The sequence below is a fragment of the Phaenicophaeus curvirostris genome, chromosome 9, assembly GCF_032191515.1.
Source record: "Phaenicophaeus curvirostris isolate KB17595 chromosome 9, BPBGC_Pcur_1.0, whole genome shotgun sequence".
Lineage (NCBI taxonomy): Eukaryota > Metazoa > Chordata > Aves > Cuculiformes > Cuculidae > Phaenicophaeus > Phaenicophaeus curvirostris.
In genome coordinates, this window is record NC_091400.1 from 3,721,965 (window position 1) to 3,744,815 (window position 22,851).

Here is a 22,851-nt window from a genome sequence, read left to right on the forward strand (position 1 = left end):
TTAATTAGAGGGAAAAACCCCTGGTCTGTCCTCTAAATATTCTTTGTTGCTCTCAGTGCTGTTTCGTAAATCCTCAATGTTGTAATTCGGCTAGTCTGAGTTTTCAGTCTATCTTGCAGTTTGGCAGCAGCAGGGGGAGTAGTGTAGCTTTACTTGGGGGCTCTCCTTGACCAGTGCTGGAGTTAGTCGATTATTAGCCCAGAACAATGCTATTCAGGCTCGAAAATCAGCTGATGTTAAGAAATCTTCCACTTCTCTCTGTCTAGGTGAGGTGGAAATATTATTCTGCAAGCTTTGCCTTGCTGCACTCCTGTAAAGCCCAAGTCCCACAAATGTAAAAGTACCTGCTATGAGTGAATTATGATGGGGTTTTACTCAGACTTTTTGTGTGAAGTGCAGAAGCAGGTCAGTCCAATTACACTCACAGCCATAAGGCTGGAATGGATCTTTGGGGCACGAGCTGTGGGCTCAGGGCTAGGTCAGCACTGAATGTGAACCAGGGTGTTGTTCAGTTCAGTCGTGAGAACCTGCAAGGATGGAGATTCTTGCACCTTTCTGGGTAACCCATTCAATTATCTTTATTATCTTCAACGTGAAATATTTTTCCTTATCTGTCCCATGCTAATGTATTGTAGGTCCCTTCCAACTGAAATATTGCAAAGCAGGGGTTCCCCCCCACACTCCCCCCTTTTCTGTTTATTTAATGGATTCCTTCCTGCAGTCTCTGGTCAAATATTTTTGGTCAGTGCTGCCCACTAAAAATGTCATCAAATGTTCCTATTTTGTGATAGAATTGCATTGTTGGTCCATACTCAGTTTGTTATCCCCTGTAACATGTACATCCTTGTATTTCCTATAGGGAAATACCTTCTACGTTACAAATGTACAGGCGTTCCCTGAAGCAGTAGTGTCAGATTCTTATATGTGTATCATTGTGTTGCAGCAAACATCTTGGACTTCGGTTAAGGAATGAGCCAGCACAGCCAGTAAATTTGAAAATGCAATCAAGTACAGGATGGAGAGAAAATAGCATGGTAATGTGTATGTGTGCTCATAATATCTTAAGCAGAAAGTGATTTTAAATTTTAATTACTGTGCAATCTACTATCAAGTCGGTGAAATCCAGATTCATGGGGTTTTTTTCCGCACCTTTATATTTCTATTGTTTTTACGTGCAAGTTAATTTAATCTTGTGCTACACATAATATGTCACTACGTTCCCACATGAATTTAAGATAAAAAATACTGTTTTCCATGTATCTGCCTAGTTTTTCTCTGGTGAAAATGTGTTAGGGTGTTGTATTGCTGCCATATAATTACAGCTTTGTTACTTTTTTGGCATTTGTTGAATTAATCCCTTGCATACTTCCTAAAAATAAGGTGTTATTTAGATTAGTTACTGACATAATAAAATAAACATTTTAAAATTGTATTCCTGTATATACATGTATGTGTAGGAAGAAGAAAGAGATCAGGATGCTATGGGTGGAAAGAAGATTATTGATCGGATGTTTCTCTCTCTTTCCCAAATTGCTGCTTTGTCAGAACAAAATGCAGAAGGAGTTCAAAAGTAAGTGGCAATGATGATAAATCTAGAACCAGTATTATAATGAAATAAAAATTACGGGCCATTTGTTATATTTCTTTTGAGATGGCTACATCATTAGTCTTTAATTATTCAGTTAAATCATTGATATTTTAATATGATTTATGAAATATAGGAAGGAATATGGTTGAACTCAGTTCCACTTCATTTTTATGTTTTACTGTATTTCCAATATCTCTTGATTTTTCTTCAACTCCTTTTTTCCCCCCACTGACATTTCATATTGATATGGTTTCTGAGTTTACGGTACTATTTAATATGCTGTAAATGAAATACTAAGACAAAAATATGAATGGGCCAATACTGAGCTTTTATACAAGTCTCACCTGGTAACTTTCTTTTGCTAAAACATTTAACATTCTATACTGTAACATGAGTTATTGAAAAATCAGAAAGTTTTAAACAGTTCAGAAGGAGATGGTAAGCTTAAGAAGGCATTAGCAGGTAGCCGTTATGGTGCACTGGGGAAATAGGAGGCAGCCAGAGCCTTCTGATGTAAGCACATATTGTCTTTCCTGTAACTACGCTCTCCTTTGCTATTGGTGCTTAATAGCAGCTAAATTTAGGAGGCTAGAAGTTCAATATTAGGGTCTAGACTTAGGATAGTGTAGGATTTTTCAGAAATGTCCAAATTCTTTAGGACCCCTCGTGTCCACTAACAAATTCTAAGTGAATTGAAAGCCAAAGGGCTGGATGAGGACAGGGGAAATAAAAATTCAACTCTGTCCCTCTGAATATGTAAACCATTTAACAGAGATTAAAATATTATTCCTGGAAAATATTCTGTTCCTCTTTGTCCCTGTTCTAAGGGGACAAAAACATTCTTTCTGGGATTATTTTTAAGAAAACTGTGAAGAAAATTTGTTTCCATCAAATAAAATAATAAAAAACATCCTTGCATTCACTGTTTTCTGTTGCACAACAGCCCTCTTATTTTAGAGGAGACTGAAGTGCACAACTCACTGGAGACTTAAATGTGTTTAATGACACAATTTCTTACAAAACTTTCTCATTAAGGTTAAGAAGAAAAGCATTGAAAGATTGTACATCGCTTCTTAGTCTCAGCTGTTCACATATGTATTTTTATGTATACACACTACACCATATCTTACTGAAAAGAGGATATTACAGTGTATTTTCTGCACTCTAAGCAGTTTAGCAGCAGCACTGAAATTTTGTTAGTTTACCACAGTGCGCCATTTCTATACACAAGAGCCGTTTGAAGGCCACAGCTAAGGTTAGAAAATCAGAATAGATCTGACTCGGTATGAGAATTTTTATGTCCTGCATTCCCATCTACCATGGAGCTTTATACTTTTGTCCATCTCTGCAGGACTTGAACACCTTCCATGAAGGAATAGCAATCAGGGTAGCTAGGAAGCCTAAATGCCCCCTCGTTTCCCAATCATTATAGACAGTGTTGTCAGTGACACGCCTAGCAGAATACTGAAAAGATGTGTATTGGCATTGTTAGCAGCATCAGAGAAAATCTAAATCCCTGAGAAGCTCTGATTATGAAAACACAGAGTTGGCAGAAGCTTCAGAAAGAGAGGATATAGACTGTTCCAAACCTTGGAAAGTTCAGCTGGCCGCATTCCGCTTCTATTTCAGTACACAGTTAAGTGTTTTTAACTGACTTGCATGTGTACAGCCGTACAAATTTGTCATGCAGAACAAAGGAATACATGTTTTAAACAAAACTGATTGAATTATATGCTTCACTTTCTTAGCTGCTGAGGCTTTAATTAAAAAAAGAAACTCACCTTATTTGACAGTGCATCTCTATTGGCTTGATGAAAACCCTGAAATACTAATGGTTGCCTATCAGTAAGTCTGAGATTAATGCCCTTTGTGGGAAGGAATGAGAAGAGGTGGAAAAAAATTCTGCTCCTTTACAGGGGACTAGAAGCTGTTATAACAACTGGCACATGTATTGTCAGGTATCGTTAAGAAGCCAAGAGTTGCTTTAATGTAAAACTTAACTACCTGAGACATGGCTGAAGTTATATTGGAAGAACTGCAAACTGAAGTTCCAGCCTTGATCCCCTGTCTTCACATGGAAAAATATACACAATTGTTATAAAAGACATAACTAATACCATGTTTGGAATAGATGTAAGTGTGTCAGCAGCAGCATGGTCTGTATTTTTTCTTTAGTTTTTCAAGTTAAAGTAAGTGGAAAAAATCTAGTGTGCCAGTAAAATAGTATAAAGCTCTTCTTAAATGTCTTGACCATTATGAAAGTAGAATTTAAACTTCTAAATATTTTAACTACTTTGAGTAATTTTATATTGTATTATTTACATTCTTTTTCAAATGTAATTTTTCTTCAGAGGCTGCATGAAAAATAATCTTGAAAGGGAAGCAAGATCTATTTAATACTGTAAAACTATCTAAATCAGAATCAGAGTGGTAGTAGAAAGTGGAGACTAGTTGATCCATTTCAGCCTACAAATTCCTTCCTGAACAAACACTGGGTCCTTTCTATTTTTTTTGGCTGTATTTATCTTTGGTTTTTGTAATGCTCTTAAATCATGATTTCATTAATCATATCTTAACATTTAAACAGTGCCTGTTGAAACCTGTAGGTGTTTGTTTCCTTTTTGCTGTTGGCATGTCCTCTGATCATAAATGTTTATATCTAGGAATTTATGTAGCTAAGTTCCAGGAAGGTATATGTGTGTATATATAATATAACAATAGGAAATCTTATAGACATAATTACAAGCAGTCTAAGTTAAACTTTGGGATCTGTAATTTTTCCTTTTTGAGTGTCATTATTTTACTCCGCATTTATTTTCTAGAATGCTGGAAGAAATTCTGAATTTTAAACAATTAAATATGTCTTTGAAAGAAGCTATTTTGCTAGATTTTTATACTGCGGGATTTTGCTGGGCAAAAGGATTGAACTTCAGTCTTGTACAGCTTTCAGGATTCATGGATCTATTACATTTCCTGTTGGAGAACCTCCGTGGTAAGTATAATTAAAAATTGTAAAATAAATATCTGGGGTGGAAGGCAAGAATATTTTCTAATAATTTTAATAAAGTGATATTTAATTAGAAGTAATAGTAAAATTGTTTATTTTCCTCTTAAATGTTGACATGTGATACTGTGTACCTGAAAATAATACTTGTCGGCAGGCATTAAACTTTCTTTGGAGATGACTGTAGTCTTTTAGCTGAATATCCATCATTCTTTGTTTTGTACGGTATGTGGAACAAAAGGATCAGGTCCTGAAAAGACCTCATCTTTGCTATGGTAAAATAAATAATAATTACAGTAGAGTGAGAACAAGGAGCTCCTAAATTCCGATTCCAGCTGTCTCTCAGTGACTGACTCATTGTAGCCTTGGGCACATTTCTCTGCTGTTTGAGATATTCAGTACGTCCTGTAGCATTACAGCAGGTGAATTACATTTATTTTATCCTTGGAGGTCAACTCTTAGGCAGCTTTCTATATGGCAAATGCTACACTTATGGCACAAAATGTATCAGTTAACAAAGGACCAGCGAGGGAAGTAAACTGACAACACTGATCATGATGAAAAATGACAGTGAAAGCTCCTGTGGCTATGAAGAAGTTTGCAACAAAGCATGTAAATTTGGTCTAGTGGGAACAAAATAGCCAGAAATAAATGGTAGCAGTATCCTCGTAGCCCCATTTTTCAAAGATCACTATGCTTACTTAACATTCACTTTGAAGGTGATTATGCCGAGAAAAGTCCATCCCAGAGGAAGAGCAAAAGGACTCAGCAATTCCATTCAGAGAGATGAATATTTAAAATCAAGCTCATAACATTATACTCTTTCACTGTAATTTAATTCAAGGGCCTTTCTGACTTGGAAGTTTGACAGAGTATGTACGTGCTTTATGATCATTGGAATTCCAGTTGTCCTTCCTGTCTCCAATGAGAAAGTATCTTAACATATGCTAACTATATTAATGCAACAATGGAGAAGAATGGAAACATGTCAGAAATTAGTTTTATGAGACGGTATGTAATGCATGTGTACTAGACAGACTGGTAGCACAACTGATTGTTAAAGCTGATTGATGTTTTTCAGGAATGTGATCTTAGTTGCATAAAGCTTTGCCAAACTTTAACTCTTTAAGCTGAAATTTTCCATGGCAGTGTCTCCCTCTTATTTTTATATATAAAATTACAACTAAAGCAGTTCAATAGGTGCTTAGGCAGAGACTGTAGAAAAAAATGTATTATTTTGTGCCTTTTTTTTTTAACAGCTTTAATATCCTTATGCTTTGAAGTAAAGACGTAAGTTTTGGCAGGCAAGTGTTGTGAATTTGCTTTTTGCTGTCCTGTGAAAATCCATTTGGAATTGGCTAAGATGCATGGCTTTTATGGAAAGAAAATGCAGTTTGTAAATGCTTACAGGAGACTTCTTATATTTTTTTTCACAGCTAAGTTCCCTGAATAATCCATCCTATAAAGTATGCTGTAGCCCAGGGCTGAGATGAATTTCCTTGTAATTACTGTTCTCAGCTGGTAGAAGTTCCAAGACCAAACATTTCAACTATGAACAAAATGCTAATGTCGTTTACATTAGTGAATATTTCCTTTCCCTTCCCTATGCTGGACCCACGCAGCCTTGAGAATTAAGCTGATTTGACCATAATGACAAGAATAGTGTGAAGCAGGAAGAATGGATGTAGACAAGGAGGGTAGTGGAAACTCATTTAAGGCTGGTAAAGGAGAGCAGTTTAAAATGAGATTTAGAAGGGGGAGGGTTTGGTTGATTGGAAGCCAGGATGAATTACTTATGCGATTTGGCTCATCTTCTTAACATTGGGGGTAAAGTGCACCTAATCTCATGGAAGTAGTGAGAGAGCCTTCCTGAGAGGGGGAGTTGGGGCTGAAAAGTCAATTGCGCAGGGGAAAGTGAAAATTTGGACTAGCTGGTGACACACCCAGGCCTGGGAGTTGTGACTTCTCATGATCTTGTTATGTGTCTTTACTTCCCTACTAACTGTGATATTTCTGGTTCTGTTGTGCTTGTTCATTTTGCATAACTTTGTTCCCATTTCATCCCATTCCAATCCCTCCACGTACTCTGTATTTCTTTCTTGTTTCTTCCACTGTTGTTATTTATCTTGTATTGCTTCTGTTACTGAAAACCGAGGTGAAATTTTCAGGGGTTTGATTGCTGTATCACTGAAAAATGAAATTATACAGACCAGAATCTTGTAAATTTTAGATTTTTTTTTTCTTTTTTTGTACAAAGAACCAAGGAGCAGATTAGTAGAAAACTAAAACAAGGAAAATAAATCTATTTCACCACTGGTAGATATTTCCCTATTTTCTACTATAGATTTTTTAGACTTAAAGAGGACAAGTAAATTGTAGTCCAAACTTTTAATTTTTAAACTCCTCCATGGTTCTAGAGATTGCACATACTGTAGGCAAAGCAGGAAGATTTTTTTTTTTTAATGGTTCAGCAAACAATAATATATTTTAGATTGTCGTCTTTGTCAAGACAGTTAACAAAAAGAATTTGCATTTTAATTCTGAGCTGGTTTCGCATTTGGTTTTGAATTTCAGGGTAAAAATGTAATTAGCAATTTTGAGGGGCAGGGGGAGGAACAAAAATGTTTCCGAGGTTGATGATACATGCGGAGTATTATGCATATTCATGTTTAATCAATTATGACTGTAAGTACTTAAAAAAAAGTTGCTGAGCCTTTTTAACATCTGTTTCTGTATTACTGGTTTATATTGCAAGGGGCATGGTCAGAAGAACAGTCTTTTACAATGCATAAACAGTAGTAAATTTATTTAAAAGATAAACATACTCAAACTTACATGCTGTTCTGCCTGTGGTTATCTCTGCATAAGTGAGAGGCCAAGCTGTGGTATTTTAAACACCCTTTATTGTGATCCTTGCATTATAAAGTTGGGTCAGTGATTTTGTGATGGAATTTTAATGCACATTTTATTGATAAGAATAATGGCAACAGACAAAAATGTTTGATTGCTGTTCCTTTTTAAGTTTCTACATGACTCATAACGTGACTTTGTAAACTTCTTATAATTAAATTAAACGTCTTATAATTAAAATGGACCCCAAACTCTCACATCACCCTGTTCTTTTGTTCTTTGGGATTACTTTGCAGACAAACGTATGACCCTAGGAGATAATTTAAAAGAACTTGGAAAAGCAATGGCTGGAATAGGAGAAACTGATTTAGAAAGTAGTGGAGACTTGAATTTCTTCAGCATCAAACAAGCCAAAGCAGTCATTGATTACTTGAATATCAGGTATTTATATCTACAGGATCCATTATTTCTTATTTGAATAATTTAATGTGATGGGAAATTGGCTGATAAAATAAATTAGAATTATTTATTTGTATAACATTAGAACAAAGAGAGAATATCTAATGGCAGTAAAGATCTGACCCTAGATGTCAAAACCTGGCAAATAAATTTAGACTGGAAGTTTATCAAAAGGTAAGATTGTGCTGGAAAGCTTCTTTCTGGGTTTTGGTTTGGGTGATAAAAGGGAAAGCAAAGCATAGCTTATAGAGAACTTTCTTTGTTTTCTTTTAAAACATTCTATTTTTAGATTCCAGTAGAACAAAAACCTAGGTCTTGCCTATAACTTTGAGTGTAATGTTTTAGTATTTGTCTGGCCTCGACAGCTGTAGTGGACTTCTTAAGTGGTTTAAAGTTATGTACTTTATGGTCACGTAAGTCACAAGAGTGTTGCATTTCAAAGTTAGCAGAAGTTCATTAAAAGGTTTCATGACAGATCTCAACTTTTAAACAGAGACACAGAAAGAGATGCAAACAGCAGTAATTGAGTTGTTTATCTGAGAAAAAAAATAAGAGTCCAATAGCAGCCAATCACCAACCTCTCAATGCAAAGTCTTAACTGTGCAGTGACACAGACAGACCTTCCTCCACTGAAATGCCATATTGAGGACAGGGGCTGTTTTCATATCCCACTGGTCCAGTACATGATGGACAGAATGGTTCTCAAGCTGTTCTATCACCCATTAATATTGGTGACAAGCAGATGGGAAAATGGAAAGGGTCCTATTGCGATGTGTGTTCACACACTTGTCCTACACCTGTGCCTTTCAGCCCATTTCAGTCCATACTTTTGCTAGGAAAAGTTTAACACATCAGACAAGATTTTTAGACTGTTTTCTTGGATGCAGAAAATTATTTCCTCTTAAAGACAGACTAGGCTGGATAGCCTTAAGTTTTTAGGATACTCCGATTCAGACTGGGGATTTAAGCCCATCATAGGTGATTTCTTTTATGAGTGGGATATAAATTTTGTCTTTCTCCTGCTCTCTTGGTTTTTTTCATTTGTTTCTTTTTCATGGAAAATATGAAAAGCTTCAGGTTCTTCCCATATGAATGAGAACATCTCTTTATATCTCAGATTTCTGTACACAAGCAGAACAATGTCCTGTCAAGTACTAGCCCTGACTTAAAAGGAAACTTGGCATTTAAGATGTCCCACTTAACTACTTCTAGTTTTCCTTTCCTGTCTGTGCCTTTGTATATTTATTTGAAATAAATGTTTTTTCCAAATAGCACGTCTATATTTTTCGTGTAAACAATCCATTGAAAGATGTCTTGTCTGTGAAGCGATTCCTTCATTGTTACAAGAATTTCATCCAAGAGCTTAGATGCTCCATCCTACTACCACCAAAGTATTAAGTGGGTGGAAAGAGAATCAAGCCACGAGACTTTTGCAGCAGAATGGCATTTGGGGCACTATCTATGTGGTTGTGTGTTCAAACTGCTCAATTTATTATGAGTATCGGCTGTTGCAAGGTCATGGATGTACACACGTACACTGAAATGTGTCGTATGTGTCCAGTTTATGCAATCTTTCATTTCAGTCATTTGAGGACTTTTTTTTTCTAAATAAGAACCGAATCAGCACATTTCTTATGCTGGTGTATTGTGAACTTTATGAACTCAGAAATAGGTTAACTGAGTTTTATTACAATTCAAATTAATGTATTACTTCAACATTTTTTCTTGCTAAATTATAAATGATAGGCCTATAGCTTTTTTTTCCTACTCAAGATAGTATGGCATGTTTTAGTTTAGATCACATTTTCACAGATGAGCTCTAAACCCATGGGATTTATAATGGAAATGAGGACAAATGCTTAACCACATTGGCACAAACTGTGCAGCAACTGTAATGACACCTTCAGGTTTGGTGGAAGGTGACAGTTATCATCTTTTTATCTTGTCTCCTTGGGCAAACATACATCAACATAGCGCTTGACATTTTCTTTCGGGAAGCAGTGGAGCTAGAGAAATATGTCATTGTTAATCACTTTCAGGTTCTTGTATGACATCATAAGGCTATCTATTCTTAACAATATTACTTGCGTGAGTAAAATTATTTTTGTGTAATTGCTAAAAACCCCGGTACAGAACTTTTTAATTGTCCATGATAGGTACAAACACAAAAGCATTTTATATAATGCCTGATAGAAGAGAGAAAACTACACTGTGGTTTCAAAATAAATACTGATGTATAATTTACGTTATTTAAAGAGCATTAAATGGAGGAATTCTTTCCTTGATGTAGGATTAAGGGTGCCAGGCTGAAGAGTTCTGATTAAAAATAATGAAATAAATAAAATTCAGAAATGCCAAAAGTAATGACTTCTGGTTTTGGAAATATTATAAATTGTAACATAGGCTATAAAGAACATCATAACACGTTTAGAGGGGAAGGGGAAGAACTGATTTTCAGCTGCTATAAATCCGGCTCCTTTCCAAGACACTGCAGTAAATAAAAGAAAAAAGTTTGAAATGTTACATTCTGCCAGTGCGCTTTGAAAGATACATGTCTTAAATCTTGTGTTCCTGTGATGTACATAAAACATTTTTTTTGTCTTTTTCAAATAATCCCTGTTAGAATTTTACTGAATATTAGGTGTGCATGTGAGGGGACGCTTGTGTTTTCATAAATTCGTGTGAGTCATTTCCAGGTTAAGTCTTCAAGTCTGCTTAAACATGATTCCTCTATCTCTACTGAAATGTGGCAGGAGTACTTCAGTTCTGCAATAAAAATGTACTGCAAATGCAGTGGCAAATATTGTAACAACTTAATTGCCTATGCGGATTGGGTTTGGGGGAAGGAAACTTGTAGTTTGTGGTGGCCAAGTTTCTTATGCATATTGGTAAACAAATTTGATTTTCAACTAATGGTAATTGAATGACTGAGATAACTGTAACTATGGAATAAAACTTTTATATGACAGTTAAACAGCCAAATGCTCAATGACACTGCCACTAATACTTCTCAACAAATCAGGAAATGCATCTGTACATACGTGCAAAAATATCTGCACCCATTCAGGTAAAACTGTATTTGAAGGTTTCACAAATGCGTTTGACTGCTGGAAGATGTACTGTTGCTGTGGGAGAGGGGCAGGCCATGCCGGTGGTTTAATCTCCTAATTCTGAGCTGCTTTTGTGGGCTGGAAGAACGACTGCTATACATTAGTAGGCACTTGAGCAAAGCTCTTCTCACAGCAGGCCTCAGTATTCCATGTGGCATTGCAGATGCCAAGCAAAGAGGCGTTGGCATCCCTGTTGATGGTTCTTTTAAGAACCTGTGTCCTGTCCTTAGTTGGAAAGCACAGGAACCAGTTACGGATATGTTCCCTGAAATATTGCTGTCTCTTCAATGGGTACATAAGGCAGGAGTGTGATAAACTCTTGGAATCACTCTTCAACCTGGGCTTGCTATGAAATCAGGGCTGTGTTTTAAATCATATGTCAAAATGATATAACAGAAGCCAGAAGTTTTGTATCATGATTTTAAGAGAATGAGTAAATGTAACAGATGGACTGTGACAAACCAAACCTTTGATTAAACAAATGCCATATCATTGATCATTAGGAAAGGGAACAAAAAAATAATTTTAAATGTGGAAAAGAAAGCCATATGTGTTTTAAGGAAGAGAAATACTGTAGGCCATTGAGAAAATCTACATGAAATTACTTTTGTTTTAATACACAGAACTCCAGTGTGTCGGTCTAGTTTTTTTTTTTGTTTTCTTTGAGGAAATACTACACTGATTTTGAAACATGACCTTGAAAGAATAAATGTTTCCATTCTTCATTGTTTTGATGTTTCAAGATCAAACTTGCTCCCTGGACTGGCTGCCCGTCCAAGAGTATGAAAGCTGATTTGGCTTTGTTTCCTTCGTTTCCACTATTGCTGATATTAAAGGCATAAGTATCCTGGTGATAAGTGTTTCAGGAATTACTTTTTTTTAGATTAGAACTTTGTATTTTCAGATTTCAATTTTGTAAGGACAAAGTGGATGTATTTTCAAGAATGATACTGTATTTTCTATGGCTATCTGATAGTAAATCCTGTAAATTAAATGTTCTACATGTTATACTTGAACTTAAACAAACTTTTCTTTCTAAAATTCAGCATATTACCATGCTGGAGAGTAACTCTCAGTTTAACAGATTATTTAATGCTATATTTCAAAGATTTACAGCTGTAATAGTACTGTATTGTCTTGTTTTCCAGCTTATTTAAAGACTATAAAGTATATGAATACCTCTTCCACAGTGCTAGTGAAGAACTTGTGATAAGTAATGAGGTAAGTCATTTATATAGATGGAACTCATTATGCAGAGTTATTTAATGAATGCACTGTGGCATATGTTTTATATTGCTCAAAGCAACTTTGTGTCAACATGACTGCATTACTAACATGAACTGACTGATTAAAGAATACAAGTTAGATGTTTTGATCCTCATGTTCAAAATTTATTTTGGATTTCAAGAAAGTGTAAATGCCTTGCTTGGTTAAGATGTTATTTGTGTCAAATCAGGAATACTTTTGTGTATGTATTTATAAGTTGATGCATGTAATTTGAATTAGCAATGCATGAGCCTGAAACTATTTTAAAAACAGTAATCAAGATCAGAAAAGGTTGTGTACCAAGCCTAGTCTGACCACAGTCCTAATATTTATGTACAGAGTATTGTTTCTACTGTAGCCACCGTCAATTATACTGACTGTAAAGAAACAAGCTAGCTAGAAATTCAGCATTTTGAAAGCATTCAGTTAATAATAGTGAATTGGCTTGACTGTAAACTTTGTCGTGGATTCTAACTTATATGTGAAAAAATATGTAGGGAAATGCATTGATGCAGGATGTGGCCTTTAATCAAATGGACAGATTCAATTCATCAAATAAACTGGACTGTGCGTTTTGAGGGTATATGTTACAATACATCCAAAAGGATTTACATTTATATTTTATGTTAGAAGAAAACTGGTTACTCAGAGAGGCACAGTAGTGGATTTTTTTTTTTTTTTACCACTTATATTTTAGCTTATCAGCACGCAGTGAAGTTAAAGTTAATGCACTGGAAAATTTTCTTTACTCTTTAAGCTGATGCTTTCACTCTGCAAATGATGTGGGATAATTTCTTCCTGTGTTGCTTCTAAATAGCCATATTAGAAAAAATAAGGACTTTTCTTGGCATGCAAATATTTGAAAATTATTCTTATCATTTGCAAGGTGGGTTGAAATTCCAGCTATGATGAAAGCCATGAGAAAATTGTTATTACATAAGTAGAACACAACTTCAGCGTTACGGTGTTAGGGTTGTTTTTTATGTTAGCTAATCAGATCAATGGTTGGCTAGTGCTTTCTAATTGGTAAAATTATTTCTAATATGGCTTTGATTAAGTAATTCCTTGTGTAAATGTTGGTAATGTATCTTATCAGTTGTAGACTAGCTTAAAAGAAATGTCTTTGTGTTTTCTTAAAACCTACTTCTGGATGGCTGAGATCGGTGCATACTGCCCCAGCCATGCAAGAGGGCTTGTTTTGCGCAGTCTGTCTGCTGAAAGTGCCGCCTCCACCAGGGAATCGCAGAAATGTGTTTCTGTGAGTTGTTTTGGTGATGGTCCATCGAAGGAACAAGTGCAATCTACAATCATATCTGTTATAAAAACCTTCATGACAATTTTTAGTCATAACTCTTTTATGGCTCTTTCTTACCTATGCAGCAGTTTGGTTTAATCCATCTATTTTGTAGTCTTGAGTTCCATGGCAGTCTTTAATTTGTCCAACCACAGTGCAATGCCAAGAAAATCAATGCTTATATGCCTGTAGAGTTTATTTTGATAGGGTGATGCATTGTTCTTCAGTAAGCAACAGTTTAAGGCATTGTAGCTATGCATACAAATGTATGGCATTTTTTGCACTTGCTTTATGTGTTATGTGGAGAGGGGTGAACCCAGCATAGACTTCAAGTTCTTTTGCTACAACATAGTTATATTTAGAAATGGTTAACCACAAGGCAGAGTATTACCTCCCATGTTTGCAGTCCTTGAGACGAAGAAGCTTGAACCCTGACAAGTTAGTGGGGCTGATGTGGTTTGGTGTGTATGGCTGTGCAGGAGCTTATCTGCAGTGCATCTGCTCGGGGGACAGAAGGGAGTGTGAGATCAAATGGGAAATCTGCATGCTAAAAGCAGATGACAGAACTGTGCTGAAAGGCTGGCTGCTGTCTTGCTATGTAGATCAATTTGTTAGCAAAAGCCAAAAAGCCCGTGTAGACACACTGTAGCCCATAGGTAAATATGATCCTTACTCTTAACTGAGCACTGCTGACGTCTGAAAAGTTTTCATTTAGCTTGAGGGACTGCAAACAGCAATGGCCACATTTGCCCAAATAACAAGAACCATGGTGTTCTAAGAGCTTAATTACAGTATTTTCTCCTTTTGCAAACAGAGACTTTGAGACTTACGAGGAGTGGCTGAGGGAACTGGGGTTGTTTAGCCTAGAGAAGAGGAGGCTGAAGGGAGACCTTATTGCTCTCTACAACTACCTGAAAGGAGGTTGTAGAGAAGAGGGAGCTGGCCTCTTCTCCCAGGTGATAGGGGACAGGACAAGAGGGAATGGCCTCAAGCTCTGCCAGAGGAGGTTCAGGCTGGACATCGGAAAGAAATTTTTCACGGAAAGGGTCTTTGGGCACTGGCAGAGGCTGCCCAGGGAGGTGGTTGAGTCACCTTCCCTGGAGGTATTTAAATGACAGGTAGATGCAGTGCTGAGGGGCATGGTTTAGTGGCTGATAGGAATGGTTGGACTTGATGATCCTGAGAGTCTTTTCCAACCTAGTGATTCTGTGAGACAAGCCAATGAAATTACTTGCCTCACATGAAACGACTTGCTTTGGCTGACATGGCTTGCGTTAGGAAATCCACAAGTGCCGAAAGTGTTGCCTGCTGAATAAAAGTCCAGTAGGCTATGAGAAGACCTGCTTCTTTAAAAGAGATGTGGCTACAACAAATAAAGGCAGTACTTAGTGTTGTAATGGATACCCTTTTAGAGAAAACGCAGTATGTGTTTTCCACAGAAATCTTGTAGCAATGGATAGTAAACTCACTGGATTTTATTTTTTCTCTAGCACAAGCAATTATACAGGGCTCTCAATCAGGTTTCCTTTTTGATCTTTTGCTGCAGTTATTTCCAAATGACCCTGTCATTTCCTGTGTAGAATAAAATCAGACAAGAAAAGGGAAATGACTCAAAACTCAGTTAAATTATGCATACAATAACTGTTGCCATGCCACTTAACAAAATTTTGGTTACTTAAAGGTGGCACATATTTGCTGGAACTTCACAGTCTGATTGTTATTCTACAATTGATGCAGCTAGCATAATGAATCACCTTTGTAAAATACAGAGAGTATTCAAGTCTTAAAAAAAAAACCAGTAACAAATGCCTGGCTAATATAAAGATATTTTTATGTTGGCTAAAGCCTTTAAACCAAACTGCCTGAGGTGATCATATTGCATGAATACCAGTTAGAAAACATGACGACACAAGGAATTACTGAGAAGTGTTAAGATTGCCAAGTAAATTCATTGGGTTTTGGGTTTTTTTCTGTTACTATTATGAGCAGTTCCCGACATTTAGATTGATTGCAGAAGCAGCAGTGCTTTAGCTGTTTTATGGCTATGATCCAAATAAAATGCATGTAGTGCTAACATAGCAAAGTTCTTCGGGAATATTGTTGTTAAAAATACTGTTTTTTCCTTTTTCCCATTCTGGAAGTTTTCCTCTCTAGCTGTGATTTAGTACACTTATATTAGCCTTCAATTTCAAAGAAAGCCAAAGGAGTACAGACTAAATCTTGATGTGCAGGGATTCAATGGAGCAATTCCTATTAACACATGTCAGATCTTATAACAAAGGTTTAAATTGTTAATACATGAATTGTGAAGTAGTTCTTATTCTTTTCTATTTCTATGTTCAGTTAATTTATTTTTCTTTGATAGGATGATATATTACAGTACATCTTGTATTTTTTTCCTCACATTTACAAATTGTACCTTATACTGCAGTTCATGTTTTTGCTGCTCTCTGTTGTGTATTTTTGGATGGAATGAGGCTAAGGTCTTTTGGGATTATGTCTGCTTTGAAACATTTCCTAATAAAAATAATGTGGTTGGTAAATCTAGTTTTATTCCTAGTTGCTTTAGCCAGCCTGATGGAGTAATCTGCTATTTTATAGCCCAGATGACTAGCTAAGTTTGACTTCTTGAAATAGTAGTATACAATGTAATTTTCTTTAGAGATGTCATAGTGGGTCAGTTTGCAATAAAAATATCGAAGATTAAGTTTAATGGCAGCGCAGATTCAATATTTTAGCAGTCACTAGATATCGTCCTCTGTACTTAGAGTTCCAAAACTGTTTCCATTAATGCCTTCTTTCCATGTATTCCTTACTTGCTGAAACATTAAGCTTTCGGACTATGTCTGGTCTTTATCCAATTGTGGGTTGATTTTTTTATAAGTTTGAACAGAATCCCTTCTGTGTTTAAATTTAAGGGGGTGGATAGGAAGAATATACTATTTGAAAGTTTAAAAAGCTTTTTTCTGATGGCGAAAGACCTGAAGTCTGGGACTTGACTTTGATATGTAATCCTCATTAGGTGTGCATATTTAGATTGGTTAATCAATCATTGTTTAAACAAATTTGCTCAATGATTTCTTAAGATCTGCATTTTAAAGATGTATGAAAACAGAACATTTCCATAGCATATCAGTTCACACTGGAGAGATTCATTCCCCAGCTAATGGAGTGTGTGCTTTTCGAAGCTTGAAAGTTTCAAATATTTGTAATGCTTAAAAACCACTAGAGTTGATTTTCTGTAGCTTTGTTTTGTAAATATCACCATGGCAAAGACATCAAGACTACTTTGAAGGAAATAAGAGCATAGGACTTGGAGGGATCTCTTCAGTTGTCAGCTCCAGTACCACTTTCTCACAGGAAACAGTACTATAATCCTCTTCTGAAACATGTCAAACTCTAGCTTACAAAGGTAACTTTTTTGTCTTTGCTATTCCAGCTAGAAAGCTTTCCTGGTGCCTGGTTTTTGTAATAGTTATAAAACTTCTAATTTCCAGTCTAAGGGTACTCATGACAAGCTTATGTGCATTTGTCCTTGTGCCAATTTATGCCAGTATTGACCTTTAGTTCTTATTCCGTTCCCCAGCGTTTATTTTTCTAGCGTATAAAGAGACAGCAATCTTATTGTCAGCATTCATTTAGCTAAACTAGAAAAGCCAGCCTCCTCTAATCTTTGCTTTTAAGATAGGCTTTTGATATATGTGTTCTTACATAGGTACCAGCCTCAAGTCATCCTGTTGGCCTTCTTCTCTAATAGTTCCATTTAAAATCAGTTTTGTTTGAACATAAGTGACCAATCTGCTCATAATATTGGTGCTGAGATGAAAGAAAGGCCTTGTACATATCAATAGTGCTTTCTTGTTCTCTGCTGGGAATACCTTACATGATAGGTCCTAGAATCAGTGGCATATTTTATATCTGTATCATGTGGCTGCCTTGTCACAGGCCTGCTGTTCTGTTTCTCCTTTATTACAGTATTTTCCAACTGTGGTACTCCCGGTGCACAGTCAGTTTTTAAAAAGTTACGTCCCTACAATGTCACCTCACAATTTGTCATTGAATACAAGAGAGAATATGCTTCTAGCTCATTCAGTCCCATCTGTATGATATTCCCTCCCTCTCATGAACTGATCACGTCTCTCACGTTTCTTTTGTCTAGAAAACTGGTTATTTTAGTAAATAAACTAAGAAATTAGTCTGGTATTGTGTATCTTTAATAACTGATGTTGTGTTATATCCTGTTTTTCTTTAATTTTCATGTCCTTATTTATTTTTTTTCATTCAAAGCATGTTCATTTTGCTTTTACTACTATGTAGATCAAAACTACAGCTTTCAGGAGTAGGTTCATTATTTTACGATTATGAATGTTTATAACTAGAAAACTGGTACTTGGTCTTTTGATGTCTGAAGGGAAATTTTTGATGCCTGTTACAGAAGTGTGTAGTACCAAGACAGGATTACTGAAGTAAACAGCTGGAGAGCCACTGGGTTTTCTGACAAAAATCACTGATATTTATTCTTTGATCTTGAAGTGTGCTATGGCTATAACCAGGGACATCTTGGAGGACTTGTGATTAGTCTGAATGAGAAGTGCAGTCTGTTGTATGCACGAAATATTTTAAGTGTATCTTGCACAGTAGCAAATATCCTTGTTTTTTAAACAATGTATTTGGTATACTCAGTTGGCAGCAGTAGAAACATTCTGACCTTTAACAGTTATGCTTCCATGTAGGTCACGTGCTGATGGTCTTCTATAGCTTTTTTTAAATTCTTGAGTTTTGGTAGCTGAACTTTGTTGCCCTGGAACTTCAGAGAGTTAGTGGGATTCATAAGCCAGTGCTGACTACTTCTGCAAATCTTCCTCTAGAGAATGGTTAACAAAATATTTCTAAAATTATTTTCTTAGAAGACATCAATTACAAATCAAACCTGCTTTTTAATTCAATAACATGAATGAAGTCATAAAAGTAAAACTTCAGGCAGGAAAAATGCTGAATAGCTGACATAGGCTGTGCCTTCAGTATGCAGAGCGCTATGGTTCTGACCCAGTCAGCCAGCATTTAAACAAGAGCCTCTTTTTAAGCACTTGGGAACTTTAATTTCAATGGACCTATTCATATACACAGAGTTAAACTGAGAAATGACTGGGGTCACATTGCTCAGCACCCTGGAGGATGAAAAGCTAAAGACACTAGAGGAAAAAAAATTTTGAAACTCACCATAACTTTTTATTGCAGTTTTACTGTTGACAAAGCATCACTTTTTTTGACTGTGCAATGTTTAAAAAGAGAAAGGAAAAAAACCCTGAATTGTTGGCAGTAAAACATTTCTGGAACTGCACAGGAATTAATATGTACACTGATGTACTCTCTGAGATTTTAAATTATTTATTTAGAAAGTGGCTTGATTTCTTTATGCGTGTGTGTGTGTAAACATAAGTCGTTCTGATAACAGCAGCAATAGCTTATTCATTTGCTGGAATGCAAGTCAACTAAGAATTGCAGGCTTTAACTGGAAGGACAGACAGTATATTAATGGCAGCATGTTTCTGCTACTCATCAGAATGTTATTAAGATCCAAATGACTGAGTGCTGTATCAGAAGACTATAGTACACATTTAAAAATATTTATCAACCAGTATGTAAATTTTATATGGAAGACAATGAGATTGGCAGAAACGTATTGACTTGGGGAAATTTTAAAGTGGTTAAGTACCTGAAGACAGACTATTGGGATATTAATGTTGTTTTACTTTCCTGCTATTCTTGAATAGCTTACTCTGTTGATGTTCTTTGGGATTGCTTGTTGTTTTACTTGACCAGCGTAAAACAATTGGAGCTGAGTAAATATCAGTAATTTTTTTCTCATAGAGAATTTTGCAGTTTGATTTAATTCCAATTTAAAACAAAAAATAAACACTCTAACAGAATTGCTATCATTACATGCATCTGTTCAAACTCCCTCACTCAGAAGCAGACCTGTTGAAGGCCATTCAGAGCCCAGGCTTCACCCTGGTGCCACACAGCACAGCTGGCTCTGTGGAAGCAAGTTCCAGATGATTCTGGGATCTGCGATGTGCCCTCAGCTGTCCATAAGGCACATTGTTGGGGAACCAGGAATCTAGAAAGCAGGTTTCTAGGTCAGCCAGCATGGCAAATTGTGTCAAAAGACCTTTCTAAGTGAGGTGCTTGCATGTTGGTGGAAAGTAATTTGCAAACTCCATCCTAATTTTTTAGATAATTCCAAGAATAGGTAAGGAATCCACCAAAAAAACCCCAAACAACAAAACAACAAAAGGAACACATTTTATTTGAATTATCTGCATTATGTCTGCTGCAGAATAATATTGTTTTTTTCTAAACGCTTGCACATATCAGAGCATGGTTCAAACTGATTTTCAGGAAAGTACTGTGTTACATTTATATTTTGCTGGGTCAAGTATACCTCCTCTCACCATTATTTTTTTATTTGCTTGCCAGCAGATGCCATTTGGGTCCTTGCTAGTCCAGTGTGATTTACTGGAGACTGATTTGCCAGAGCAATTGCCCTATTTCCAAGATTTCCAGCATCGTTTTTGTTAATGAGCAGGCAGAGATCCATGAGCTATTTTTGTACCCCCTACCTTTATCTGCAGGTTTTCATCATCTTGAAGATTAAATTGTATTTGTAAAAGTATCTGTGGAATGGACGAGTGATGTGATATTTCATGGGAATGTATCTCCATGGGTGAATACTTACGTATCGAATTCATGCATCTTGTGACCTTATGTTATGAATAACGTGTTCACCATATTCTTATAAATAAACAGCATAGAATTTCTTTACTGTGATGATTTGGAATCAATATACATTTTTATAAATTCCTATCCTTTTAGTTGATGTTACAAGAACAGATTTATTCAAAGTTTAAATAAGACTGGTTTTGCAAACTCTTAAAGTCCCTTTTTAAAGTGCACCAGAAAGTTTGTATGTTTTCTAATTTTGCCTTGAATTTTACAACTTGTCATAAGATACAACATAAAGTATTTTTACTGAACATTGAACCTGATGTATTTGAATATTTAATTCATAAAACGTTATTTTGATTTCCTATAAATATGCTAAGCTCAGCGAAATGTGGCGTTACTAATTAGAAAGCTGAGTTTTATAGGATGTCTGGTTGGTATGTGAGGTAACTTATATTGCTACTTAGACTTATGTTTAATAAACCTTAGCTAGGAAAATTGTTTAAATTTCAAAGAAAAGATAATAAATAAAATGAGGGCATAGAATATTAATGTGAACTGTGCCTTTATTTTTTTAAAGCATTCAAAGTTAAATAGTGGTGGTCTGTTAACAATCTAGGGCAATTTGGCAAGTCTTTAAACTTACTCAATAATCAAAACATAAAAGAACAATGGAAACTTTTTACAATAAAAGAAAAAGGGTTGAGTACAGAAACCAAACAAATTATTCTCTGCTTTTTCTTAGTAAGGAGGTGAACTTTATAGGAAGGGCAGCAAGCTCTGAGTTAGGGTTGCCTTTTCCTGTCTTTGTTATAAATTACATCTGTCTGTGAAGAATCCTCTCCAGTTACTCCATGGCTCATGGTTACGGGGGAGGCGTGCGTGTCTATCTGGAGTGGAGCAGAGGAAGACAGATTTGGGGGCGAGTTTTCTTTTGATTTTACTAGTTTTTTGGGGTTTTTTTCACACAAGAAATGCCAATTTTTCACATTGATTTGCCTTGCTTACTAAATATGCAGATAGCTAAAATTCCTAAGATCACAGCTGTGTAAATAGAATATTAACAAAGCAACTGTTTTCTTCAGCATTTGTATTATTTGTTCTTTGTAGCTTGCTAGACTTTTGGAAGACATGAACACCGTTTAGTTTCAGTGTAATCATTCAAAATGTTTTTATTAGGGCTTAAATTGGAAAATCATTTAGCAAAGGTATGGACTTCATCCAAAGCATAATGCTTGATTCTTTCATGAGAGTCCGAATACAACAGTATTAGGAGGCACCAGAAATATGAGAAGAAGCTGCCAAATGGTACTGGAAGTAGAGCCATATACTTGGGCTTTGTGTGTTCTCTTCGTGTCCTCATTTCCCTGTACCTAGTGAGCACCTACAGAGAACGAGCTGAGGTAGCCTGTGTGCAGCTGTGCAGATGGAGAGAACAAGGCCAGGACCAAGTTCCTATCCTATTTCTTTCGCTATTTGATGCTGAAGCAGTAGTCCTTTAATGGTTGTAGCGACAGAGCAGGAGGGGAATTTTTGTCCTTCCATCCCCTTCTTCAGTGTGGACTCATGACCAGCTTCCACCAGCTCCACCCTGCCAAGTTTCACACTCTCTTGTTCTGCTGTTTTGAGAAACAGGTTCTGTAACTTTCATCAGCCTTAACTAAACTGTGTTTTGTGAGACTCCCTCAAATTGACTGTGTTGCTTATAGAAGCTAAGACTTCATTATGTATTTCCAGCTATTGCACTCAGAAAGACAATATTGACTTGTAGACTACACTGTGTCTCCTCAAGGTGGTCTTGAAGAGATGACAGCTGGAGTCTTTTAGAGTGATTCATGATTAAGACTATTATCTGAAGTATTTTATGGTTTGGCGTAATGCCTTTTTGAAAATATTGTAGTGAGTCTCCTCTGGAGCAGCTTAAAATAGCTGAGGAGGAATACCTAATTGTTTATACCTAATGTTTGCTTTTTCTTACTTATAAGAGTGAGCAGAATCTTTGGCTGACCATAAGGTCCTATGGTGGTGAGTATTTGAATGAACTTTATTTGCTCCCCTCCTTTTTTTTTTTTTTTCCAGACTGATTTCACCCTCAAATTTTCTCTTTGTCTCAGATTGTAAAACCTGTGCTAGGGCCCATGTAGGTTCTGCAGAGCTACATTGCAGGTGGTGCTGTGTCCAGGATAAAACTCAAACATGGATTTTTTCAGCTGAAATATATTAGCGTTGAGTTCTCCGCTTTTTATGATGAGTGATCCTTCTGATCTTTTTGGTTGCTTCTACAAGAAGCCAAAAATATTGTAAAAATGAATTGCAGAAAATAGTCACTGGTCTCACAGCGCAGAATGTTTTGCATTAATTGAGTGCTAATACGAGCATTAGTCTATTTTCCTAGCGTTAGAATCATGTGCTTGGTAAAGGTTTTGTGGTCTCTTTGTTCTATTCAAATAATGCTACACAAGTAACAATATCTTCTGTGCAGTTGTTCTGTAGTTTATTTTGACTGTGCATATCAAATTTGGCTTATGAATACAGTCTGAGGAAATGGCATAGA

At 36.1% G+C, this 22,851-nt stretch overlaps 1 protein-coding gene across 1 annotated transcript in view; it reads left to right on the top strand.

Moving 5' to 3' along the window:
• The first annotated feature begins 708 nt into the window (after nt 1-708).
• Nucleotides 709-22,851, top strand: part of CABCOCO1 (ciliary associated calcium binding coiled-coil 1) — a 45,953-nt gene continuing 23,810 nt past the window's right edge. Inside the window, exons 1-5 of the mRNA XM_069863837.1 lie at nt 709-1,034; nt 1,458-1,570; nt 4,411-4,580; nt 7,739-7,883; nt 12,160-12,232. Coding sequence (XP_069719938.1) covers nt 999-1,034; nt 1,458-1,570; nt 4,411-4,580; nt 7,739-7,883; nt 12,160-12,232 — 537 coding nt within the window. The 5' untranslated portion in view covers nt 709-998. The remainder of the gene's footprint in view (nt 1,035-1,457; nt 1,571-4,410; nt 4,581-7,738; nt 7,884-12,159; nt 12,233-22,851) is intronic.